Below are 12,160 nucleotides of genomic sequence, written 5' to 3'. Positions count from 1 at the left end.
ACCATGATGCCCATGATGATTTTATAGAGATTATCTGTGCAACACATAATGAATGAGGTGGTAAGAAACACCTGAAGAGAGAAGATGGAGACTCAATAAGTAACCAAAGGGAAAGAAAGAAGAATACGACAAACTAAATGATACTGAAAAGAGTTTCCCCACAGCCACTTATTTCAGCATTACACATTACATCAGAGACAGGAAACAGATGACATCTTCCATCTGCATCACTCTGATACCACAGAGAGAGAGAGCGAGAGAGAGAGAGAGAGGGAGGAGATAAAGACTTAGTTAGAGGAGAGGTATACACTCAACATCCTGGACTGAGAGAAGTAATTCAACCAACAAACAAAGAAGAGAGAAGAAGAGACGAAACAAAAGAAGTTGCGAGGAGTCGAGTGAAAGATTGAGGAAGAAGTTAATGTCTGAAGAAATGATTCATACGCAACACAGGGGGGGAGAAGGTCGAGGAGAAGAGTAGAAGGAGGGTGAGAAGAGGAGTAAAAAGGACAACAAAGTGGACGACAAGGAGAAGTTTGCTCTGAACAACAGAGGAAGCAGAGAGAATAAGGAGGACAAAAGGGGAAAAAGTTAAGTTGAGGAGAGGAGGTGTAGGGTCATGGAGGAGGACATCAGGAAACAGGGGATTCTGTACCTGCAGCAGCAGAGGTTTGGAAAGGTACAAACAGAAAACACATGCTAACAATACAATACAGCTAACACCTGAGCTAATGTTGGCACTGTGTGTGTGTGTGTGTGTGTGTGTGCAGAAATGGAAACGTGTGTGGAGTGTACTGTACAGAGACAGCTCCTGCTCCATCTCCAGACTGGAGTTCTTTGAGTGTAAAGATGGAGGAACGGTAGATAAAAGTGACAGAAGTCTGCGCAAACAGCAGGAACACAAGAAGGTACTAACACAACTGGACTCCAGTGGGCTTAACTGTGCTGGGCTGTACTAGACCCTACTAGTCTTTACTGAACCCTACTGGACTCTACTCAACCAAACTGAGGTCTACTGGACTCTGTTGGACTTTGACGTTGACTCTACTGGACTTAGACTCTACTGAACTCTTGACATGACCACACTGGACTTCAATGGGAACTCTACTGTTCTATACTGGACTCAACTGTCCCTCCTGGATTCTCCTGGACTCTATAATGCTCAGCTATGTTAGAATCACTTCTACTTATGATTATTTTCTACTGCACTGTTACCTTGGTGATAACGTCCTGTGCACGTCTCCTAGGTGATCCGTTTGTCAGACTGTATCCGAGTGTCAGAGGTGGAGATAGACGGGTGTCCCAGAGATACAGCACCTTTCCTGGTGGAGACCACAGACAAGATCTATGTGTTCGCTGCAGACAGAGGGCAAGTGGATGACTGGACACACAAACTGTGTGAGATTGCCTTCCCTGTAAGTACACACACACACACACACACACACACCAAATCTGAGGTTTTTATTTCAACATACATCAGAAAACACGTATATCAACAGACATAATCAACTCAGAATGTTTTTATAAATAAAATAAATCAAACTACATACTATATGTACATATATAAATATATATATACATATATATATATATATATACATATAGAATACAATGGGGTGCAACATACTTTAAAAAACAGTTTGCAAGAACGATAAGGTTTGTTTATTTAATAGTGCAGGCCTGACCAACCCGTGGCTCCTGAGCCTCATGCGGTTCTTTGCCTAGTTCATGCGGCCCTTACGTTCATATCAAATTATGTGTTTGTGGGTTTTTTTTGGTGTACGCATGTTCGCCTTAGTTCAATATCAAACGCACACATGCACGAGGGAAAACCTCATTGGTGAGTAAACAAAAAACGAAAATACGAAGATGAACAGGACATTTTTAACAGAGTGGAAGAGTTTATATTTTCTTGTTGAACAAAATGGCAAGCCATTCTGTCATGTCGTTGGTGTGACATTTACAGTACATCTGTCTGAGCAGAGGTCTGTGTGTTTGTGTGTGTGTGTGTGTGTGTGTGTGAGGGAGAGACAGAGACAGAGAGAGTGAGAGGACGGGATGGGGGGGATGTTCATGTGTGCCTGTGTATATGATGTGGCTCTTTGCTGTAACACCGTAAAAAAATTGTCTCTTAGTCTCTGAGTGGTTGGCCACCCCTGTTATAGAGGGTCCACAATTGGTAACAGGTATAAAAGTCTAACAGAAGGATCGTGGCTCACCATTTTGTGCCAAACTTTGTCAGTCGGTTCAAAGAAAATGTTTCTCAGTGTGAGATTGTGAAGTATTTAGGTCTTTTACTAGCTAGTAGCTACAAAATATCCTGAAAAAGGGAGTCAGGGAAAATCTTGCAACAAAACGCGCAAACTCAGGGTGGGAACTGGTGCTGAATGTACATCAGGCAGTATTGTATGAGAAACCATCAAACTTCTGTGATTGACATAGCCACATTTGCATGAGAGTACTTGAGAGTAAAAACATAATCACTTAACACAGACTGCTGCTGCATCACAAGATGCATTCTGAAACTGTTATATAGAAAGAGGAAGCCATATTTCAAGTTAAAGTTGTCTGGGCCTGAACTCTGAGATTCACCACAAGGCAATGAAAATGTGTCAGCTTGTTTTTGTGAACAGAGGTCAGACTCTAAGATGAGAAAGACCATCTAGACTGTTAACAATGAAAGGTGCAAAAGTCAGTATGTGTGATGGTGTGCAGGAGCTTCAGTGTCCATGATGATTCCAATGAGAGTGAGAGACATAATGCTATTCAGATGCCATTATTGATTATTGATTATGTACATCATTAAGAGGAGAATCCGCTAACAGTGACCACAGACTGTTAAGCATCTCAAGTCTTGCATTGATTAACATTCCACATACAAAACTGCAACAGTCTGTAGCTTCAATTCCCAGACAATTGTCTTGGATTGTTCGTGTCAAATGTGTAATGGCATTTTGAAATGAGGAACAAAGCAATATATGATAATTCACAAGATCTCATCTGGTGGACACTTAACCTTGACTTCTTGTCCTTAGTCAAACATTCACTTCCGCTTTTTGCTTATATGTGACATTTGTACACATTTTATAAAGCAGCAGCCAATTACATCGTCCCTTTAGGTATAGTACACATAACTAGACCGTAAAATAATAAAATATTACCAAAATATTAAGTTTATAAAATGCAAGGAATGCATCAAATGTCTTTGATTTGTGGATTTTATTGGATTGTTTTCTGACTGTCATCAGTCAGACATTAATAATGCACTTAATCTCCCATTGATTTTTAAATAAAGATGTCTGTATTCAGTGCAGTTTGTTTTTGTTTGTGTCAGATGAGTTGGACAGAACCTGGAGGGAAGCGCGGCAGCCTGCAGAGAGGAAACAGGGTGGATGAGGATGGAGGGATGGAGGACAACATGCTATACAGCAGCAGAGACACAGGTACATGTCTAACAGCTGTTTGTCTCTGGGTGCATCTCATTTTAACTGACTGGTGCAGGCAATAGTGGATCAACAACTCCTGTGTGCAGTTAGAAAAGACAAAGGTAAAGAGGCAACTTTGTGTCCCTGTTGACAAACATTTTTGTTAGTGAGAACTCAAGTCCCTGTTTCAAGCTGGTTCTTGGCAAAGGAGGTACACTCAGTACAGTCACTAGTGATTATGTGTCAGAACCTCATAAAACCACACCTCAAAACCTGATGCTCTGATGAAAATACCTGAACTATTCATTTAAATCTACAAACTAATTTGTCTGTAACAGTTAAGAAGACCCTGATGATGATAATGATGATGATGATGATGGGCAGAGACACATCAGGAGAACTGTACACAGGAAGTTAAAAGTGGAACTTGAACATCTCTTTATTTATGATTAATGTGTTTTGGCAGAATTGACTTAAGATGAAAGCCTAAAAGCCTTAAATCCTTGAGTTCAGACCTCATTCTCAACTCTTCGTTTTTGTGCAGTGAACAGTTTTTAGTTCCACCCCCTTCTTCTGTTGCACCATCGACCAAAACTCACTTCCTCTTGCAAACTTTTTTCCCCATTGCAGCTAAATTTAGCAGCCTGTGGCTTAAGTGATGCATTTATGCACTACCACAAACACACAAACACACACACAAATCCTTAACATGTATGTATTAGCTGGAGTCTCATGGTGAAACCTGAAGCTCAGGACTTAACACTCAGCTCAGGGGTGAGACTTGTAGATGCACTGATGCAACCGACACTTTCTACAACACCAGATTCTGACTCTGCGTTTGTATTGGTACATTTTCACACGACATGTGTGAGTGTTGTGTCATGGAAACTCAAGTTCCTGCTTGCCTGTGTGTGTGTGTGTGTGTGTGTGTGTGTGCGTGTGTCTTTCAGTGGTTATGAGGACTTGTGGTTGTTGTGAGCCGTTGTGAGAGCCTATCCTCCAGTTCCCTCATCTTGAAAAGTTCTGTAGAATAAAGTTAGGGTTGAGGTAAGGAGCAAGGGAGTGCACTACTATCAGTGTCCTCACAACTAGGAAACCCAGCTTTGATCTAGAAGGAACAGACATCCTGTCTCTCAACAGAAAGCTGGTTTCAGCAGCAAAAGTACTCAGATTGTCACCCTGCAAAGTATACTATATGCATCAAGGACATCCTAGTATTACTATCTTTAGTACTACTATACTGTTTTGTTTTTTTTTAACCACCAGTTACATTCTGTCAGATCATTGAGGCCATGATGAGAAGCTACTGTTTCCCCACATCCTGACCTGACACACCTGCAGCAAACACTGCGTCTTTGACTCAGAGTCAGTGCTGACTGTCTTAAAAGCTCTAAATCTTAACGTTGCTGGTCTAATGCTGCCTCATTTGGTAAGTTTGCATCACATAGTTAAACCTGAGCGAAGGATTTCAAACACTGAAATAATGAAGTAACTTGAACTTATTGATAGATGAGGCAGCAGTGGATCAACAACTCCTGTGTGCTGTGATGTAAATTCACACATTTTCACACAAACTTAATCTGTCTGTTGGCAAGTAAAAGCATGTTTTTAATATTTATTGTAGACTTAAGGTGGTGGAGAGTATATTTTTTGAGCCTTTTGTGAAGTGGCTAAAGTCATTTTTTCCTTGTCTCTCTCCTGGCAGCCATGTTTTGAGTTGTGTTTTGGTGCACAAGCAATGCTGACCATGTCTCAATACCTCACACAGCTTTGATGGGGACATGAATTCTGATTTGGTTGTTTTAAGATGTGACTCAGTTTGTAATCTTTACAGGAATCATAGTCACATGACACGTGACCATGAGCTGCAGTGCTCCATGTTACACTGTAGCACCGTAACACACAGATACCTTCATTTTTAGATCAATGTGACTTTAACTGAGATATGAGGTTGTTATTTAAGAAGCTGGAATTATTTAAACTGATGATCAAATATCTGAATTGTTATATTGTGTTAAAACTTATCAATCATTTCTTTCATCAGTACACTTGTATGATACTGTGTGTCTGTCTCAGTGCGTGAATTCAGAGTGTGTGTCAGGAGGACTGAGGCATCTGACCGCTGCAGACTGAAAGGAGACGGTCTCCTGCGAGCAGACAGGGACGCTCTTCACCTGCTTCATAAAACAGGAGACGTCATGTTCACCTGGCCGTACAGATACCTGCGCCGCTTTGGAAGAGACAAGGTGACACACACTCACACACAGATCAGACAGCAGTGAGACAGACCAGGACATTTGATGACAAGACCAGGGGTCTCATTTATAACCAATTCGTACACACAAAATGAGGCCTGAAAATGGCATATCCCTCCTCCCAAGCTAAAAGTTCTGCACACGTGTATACCTAATCTGATCCATGCCTATGAATATTTTGCTGACACAGATGGTGTCTGCAAAATAATAAGTATTGTGGCGAGGAAAAAATGCAATTAACAATGAAAGAGAGACAGACAACACATAACAAGGCAATCAGAGATGACAGACTTCGCCCCATTCACGCAACAAGCCTCTGGCGGTCAGTATGTGTAACGGACTCTGTGGTGCAACGGTAGAGTGTCTGACTAAAGATCAGAAGGGTCAAAATTCTTGGGCCTCGGACACACAGACAGAACCACCAAAAACAATACTTCACTCTCACTCAAAGTAATAAATGCAGATTTTTCCTGCAGAGAAAGTCAAGGTGTCAGTGGATATAGTTTCCTTCACCATCAAAAGGCAGTCACAATCTCTGGTGGACACTCTTGACAGGAAGAGATCTGGCAGACCTACGTTCAAGCACAGCTTAATAGTGGTCGTAGTAAGCGAGACTCATTTCAACTGTGAAGAGAAAACTTTGAGTTGCAGGTTTGACAGGTAGAGTTGCAGCAAGAAAGCCATCGCTAAGACATTAGAATAAGAAAAAGAGGATTGTCTGTGCCATGAAACACCACCAGTAGACTACTGAAGACTTGAAGAAGGTGTTATGGACAGATAAATTGAATAAAAAAATAAAAATAAATTGAAATCTCTGGTTCATCACGCAGGATTTTTGTATGCCGTAGAGTAGGCAAAAGAATGGTTCCTCTGTGTGACATCGACTGTCAAACGTGATGGTCTGGGGCTATTTTGCTGGTTCCAGGGTCAGAAATAATATATGTGTAGCATTTTTTTCTGTTAACAGTAAATTTGAAAATTGATAGATCCATCCATCCACTACCGCTTTATCCTCCACCAGAGGGTGGATAGGCGGGGGTACACCCTGGACAGTTCATCAGTCCATCAGAGGGCCAAACACATCGAGACAAACAACCATTCACTCTCACACTCACACTCACTTCGGTTAAAGAGCTTCTGCATACTGGGGTATTAACCATTACAGAAACATTAAACATGACTGTGACTTTGGGTGGTGGTCTAATACATTTGTTAATAATGTGGATTATATTTCATATATTTTCTAACACTGTTCATGTTAAAAGCAGTAAAAAAATGTATATGGTTTGTGTACAAAATGACTGCAGGGAAACTGTAGTCATTGACTGTGACCTGAGGGAGGGAGACAGGACACTGTCATCATTATGAAATGATCAGTTTGACTGCTGTAAACATATAGTATAAATACTGTGGTGACACTCATAGCATTAGCCTGAGAACTGAGAAACAACAGATTTTCTAAGAATAGGGAACATCTTTAGAGCTAGTGTTGGCAGCTCAGTGTGTCGACACACTCTGACACACAAGCTTCTGCATTCAATTATGAACCCTTTTTAAATGTAACTGTCCTCTCTGTCAGACATTACCAGCAGCGGCACATTGTATTTTCTTTAATTCCTAGTGTCACAATATTTCTGTTGTCATCTCCACCTCATTCACAAGCTCCATGACTTCTTCTCAATGTTGTGATGCACCTTAAAAAAAATAATAACCAGCAGGGTATAAGACTTATCCATGTACGCTTATTTTGTGTGGGAAAGGGAAAATTGCTTGGTGGTGCGTGTGCATACGTGGTTTTAGCATGTGACGTATGCACTATTTTACAAATGACGACAGACCAGGACAACTTTACACTCTGATTAATGTCAATACTCAAAGCTTGATGTCTTGCTAAATCTCAACTCTGTCCACTGTCTTCAGTCCACCTTTTCCTTCGAGGCAGGGCGGAGGTGTGAGTCTGGCGAGGGGAGCTTCGAGTTTGAAACCAAACAGGGAAACACCTTGTTTCAGGTTGTGGAAGCAGCTATCAACCTGCAGAAGATCTCCTTCCCCCACAGACAGACCTCCAGTGGGGACCGGGCGAGTCCAGAGATGCCACAGAACCTGAACCTGAACACGCTGCCAGCCCAGAGCAGGACACTACCACTGTCTCAGCCCCGCACCCATATCCCACAGACCCCTGCTCCTCAGGTCAGCTGACATTTCAATCTGTATGTGATATGTAGCAATCACTTTTTAGTCATAATTTAGTTGTTTTTTTGAAGTTTGTTTGCATGAGGCTCTGTCAAATTCAGAGGTGCCTGTCTGTCCGCCCCCGTCACCCAGAACTCAGTGAAACATGGTGGAGAAACAAGGAAGAAACAGATCATAGTCATTTATCACTTGACTCACATAATAAAATCTAAACATGCGTAAGCATAGATTATCTGAGGTATATGTCTGCTTTATATATGTCTGCTGGTAGACAAATTACTATGCGACTTCACATCACAGCAGACAGGAGTTGTTGAGCCACTGCTGCCTACATCAGTAAGTTGTGTTATTTTGTGACTTCAGTGTTTAAAATCCTTCATTCAGATTTATCTTACAAGACAATAGTAGTCCAGCAGCTCCTGTTCTCTTGGGAAAGCCTAACAGCAAGAAGAGTGACAAACGACAAAAGATTCTTAAAATAACTTAAGATGGTATTGATTTTATTAGATAGTCTGTCTTGGTTCTCGACACAGGGGGTGCACACACCACAGTCAACACTGACCACTGGTCAGTGCCTCAAACAACCACAATTCAACACACCTGAATCATCCCTTTAAATATTTGCATGCTGTGTCCTTGGAGCTGATGCTGGACATTGACAAACTTTTTGACGTCTGCAGGCCGTGGACGGCGTGTACAGCACAGTGTGTGAACACTTGAATCCTCAGATGAGTCATCACAAAGAGAACTCCACCACATCACAGCAGCAGCTGCGCCCTCAGCTGGTAGGACATGGAGCTGTTTTACTTTACTGGAGAGGATACTCGTCATATTCAGATTGGTCCGGGTTAGGTTGTGAAAATACTAATGACTCTCAGCTTTGACAACGGACATATGTGTTTGCTAGATCCTCAGTGACATCATCAGAACAGACACATCCTCTTCCTCTTTCTGTTACATTATAGATTTTTGAATAATGACTACACATTTCCAGTAGTTTCCTACTCCTTGATAAAGACACTGTCAGATATTTGCACATTGCTGCAATTAATATTTTTCTTTGCTAACAACAAAGAAAGGAAACTGCACTATATGATTTTACAATTTATGATTTGTTAGCAATATGTTAATTCTGCCAAATCATCAATGCCTCTGGGCTGAGTGAAGCCATGGACGCCATCTACATCACAAGCAATTCACTCTCTTGCTAAGCAACAAGGAAATAATCCTTTTGCAAGCTAAATCCAATTCAAATATTCTCTGTACACAGTGAAAAAGAACTTTGTTTGTTTGTTTTTTATGATTACATGATTTACATACACTGCAGGGTGCTTTAGATTTACTGTAAACATGATTGTCTTTGCTCTTTCACTCTTGCTGGGTTTCCCTGGAACATTTCTTTGTAGGTTTGGTCATATTTTCTGGTTACATTGTGTCATACACTTCCTTCATCATGCATTGTTGTTGAAGGACCGTGAGAACAATGAAAGTCTTTGGTTGTTGGGAGATTATTGAACACATGCATGTCAGTTTTGAGTGGTGGTGATTTAGCAATGATGAACCATCGTGGTGTGTGTGTGTGTGTGTGTGTGAGAGTCAAAGTGCACAAGCACAACACTGATAAATGTGTTTTGTGCATGAACATTCGTTTAGTGTTTTGAAAAATGGTTGATTCAGATTTGAAAAATAGATGAATCATGTTTTTGAAGTTTTGCTAACTATGTGAAAGATTTGTTAAAGATATTTTGTTATGGGATAAGTTTGTCTCTTATGACTCTCATCCTATTGTCAGGCTGTGAAAAGTCTGATAATGAGCTGCACAACAGCTTCACCTGCTGGACAAATTTAGCTATTACAATGACTGAGAGATGATCGATCATTGGTCACTGATTGGTACGTAACCCTTTTTTCCCTCTTTTTCCCTCAGTCTCATCTGGAGCCTCCTGTTGAGAAAGTACTAACCGGAGTGAAGAGTTTGACTCTGGACACTCGTGGTCTCCCTGTCCCTCGTAAGAACCAGGTAAAGATGATTTCTAGCTGCCCTCTGCCCCACGCTGAGCCCGGCCCCAACCTGGTCCCAGGCTCCATCTCTTCACACAACCATCTTAGTGCCAAACTGAGTGCCAACTTGAACACAGAGCAGATGTACTCTCAAATCACACAGTTGGCTACCAGGGAGCAAGGAATCAAGAGGGAGAGAAGGGAAGGAGGAGGCATCATGGTTCCCCCCTGCACCCCCCCTCTAATCAATCCAGACCCAGATTACTCCCTCCCCTTTGATATTATCACCAAGAATGTTATGGCGGATATTCTGAGCTCCCATCAGGCTCCTATCATAATCTCTGAGTCTGCCACAGACCCCCTCTATGACAGCATTGACGAGATGAAGATAAGAAACTTCCTGAGCCAAAGTGACAAACCCGGGCTAACGTTTAGCAAAGGAGAACACATCTATGATGAACCTGAGGGCTGCGGCGCTGCTCCTGGTGGGCAGAAATCCACCACTCCCTCCTCAGTGTATGATGACCCAGAGGAGATGAGAGGAGATGCCTGGAGGCTCATGGGCACACCTGCTGATCCCAAAGGTCACGAGTACCCATACAATCCCCGGGTGGATGATTACGCCGTGCCTAAACGACCACAGAGGGCATTTCCTGTTACACAAAGCACCACTGAAGAAGATAATATAGAGGAGGAAAAGCAGGAGGGCGAAGAGGAGGAGCAGGAGCAGGAGCAGCAGCAGGGAGAGCAGGAGCAGGATTCACCATACAACAACGTCATGGTGAAGAAGGTGTAGAGACTGGACACAGCTGTAAATAGATAGATCGGCTCATTATTATGAAATTAATAATCACTGATCACTCCTGCTGATCGGTGACCCTCTGTGACTTCAACACTGCTACACACAGCACAGCTTTTCCCATTGTTACAGTTATCTGAGGGCATTACCATGGTCTCTAAACATATTTAAAGGTCCAAACTTTTTTATATGGGGTCCCAGTGCTTAAATATGACAAGCAAAATGTGTGCACAAAAGACTTACAACAATATTTCTGACTAATATTATTGTTACTAATATTAGTTCCAAGCCATTTCCACAAGGTAATTTGTGTGTTTGACATATGAATCAACAATCTAATTTTATGCATGTGTTATTGAAACACAGGCTTAAATAGTTATTAAATGAGACCAAAATAAATGCATTTACACAGATGTGTACCTGCTTTAAAGTATTGCATGTTTTATGTTTTTAAGAAGAGAGCACAGCACACATTTTAGGTGCAGCATTCTAGTCTATTTCAGTTTTTCTTCTTCTTTCTTTTAGTAAAAACAGAAAATCCAACCTTGCACTTGCAATCATTTTTGCTATCTTTATCTTTTAGGCTGTTTTTGGTTTAACTTTGCTTGTGCTCCATTGACAAAGCAGGGGTAAGTTCATCCCCATGTCAAACATCTATTTCTTGTGGCTGGTATCTGATCTGTTATGACAGAAACATGAACAAGCTCCACCTCAGAGGTGGAGGTGCACTGTAAACATCTAATGTCAAAGGCTAGACAAAAAATCTGCTAATTAATTTGGCAACTAATAAATTAAATGAATAAAAGAAACCTGTGACCCATCGGTGTAAATGTGTAAATATAAACATGATAACACACCAACTGTATAATGGTGTTTAAACCTGCGATTGAATGATTTCTATTTCTGTAATAGAGACATTATTTTCTGCCCAGGGACTACTGATGTAAATTAACTTGTAGTTAACACTGATAAGTTGTGTACTGTACCTTTATTAATAATATTAAATTACTAAAAATTATATTTCCACTTTGAATTGTGATATGTTGAGAACAGGTTTGCCACATTGTAACATTTTGCATGTTGTGGAGCATTAATATCTGAGGATGATACTGTGTTGTCTGTCAGCACCGTGGTGTCCCAGTCAATCAGTTTCTTGTTAAATTAACAAATAAAGTATAATATGAAATTCATTAGGGGAATAGTGTCATCTGTAGAAAAGCAACAATTACAGTTTCTAAGGAATCCGTTCGCAGATTTCCATGAAGAGACTGTGAGGATAACTCTCCCTGCTGAGGCAAACAGGGTAACTCATAACAACATACTGTATGTGGGTAGACAGCAACAGCGGATCAGCTTTAATGATTCATATTAATTAAAGAAAAAAAAACACTTTGTTGAATATGTTTTTCACTGTGTCCCCACTGGCAGCCTTGTTTTCAGTGTGTAAGCATCTTTGTCTTAAGCAGGTTCTGGCCTGTGTCAGTACC

General features: G+C 41.1%; 1 protein-coding gene across 1 annotated transcript; it reads left to right on the top strand.

The window, feature by feature from the left end:
- Positions 1–306: 306 nt before the first annotated feature.
- On the top strand, positions 307–11,857 carry dok2 (docking protein 2). The gene is made up of 8 exons (XM_058635235.1): positions 307–679; positions 771–908; positions 1,248–1,415; positions 3,335–3,443; positions 5,502–5,671; positions 7,601–7,870; positions 8,554–8,658; positions 9,801–11,857. Exons 1-8 carry the CDS (start codon positions 620–622, stop codon positions 10,668–10,670), a joined length of 1,890 nt encoding a protein of 629 aa, XP_058491218.1. The 5' UTR covers positions 307–619; the 3' UTR covers positions 10,671–11,857.
- Positions 11,858–12,160: the final 303 nt, after the last annotated feature.

This window comes from Solea solea, chromosome 8 (genome assembly GCF_958295425.1).
Source record: "Solea solea chromosome 8, fSolSol10.1, whole genome shotgun sequence".
In the NCBI taxonomy this organism is placed as follows: Eukaryota; Metazoa; Chordata; class Actinopteri; order Pleuronectiformes; family Soleidae; genus Solea; species Solea solea.
Note: the sequence above shows the minus strand (reverse complement) of the source record. Positions and strands in the feature narration are given on the sequence as shown.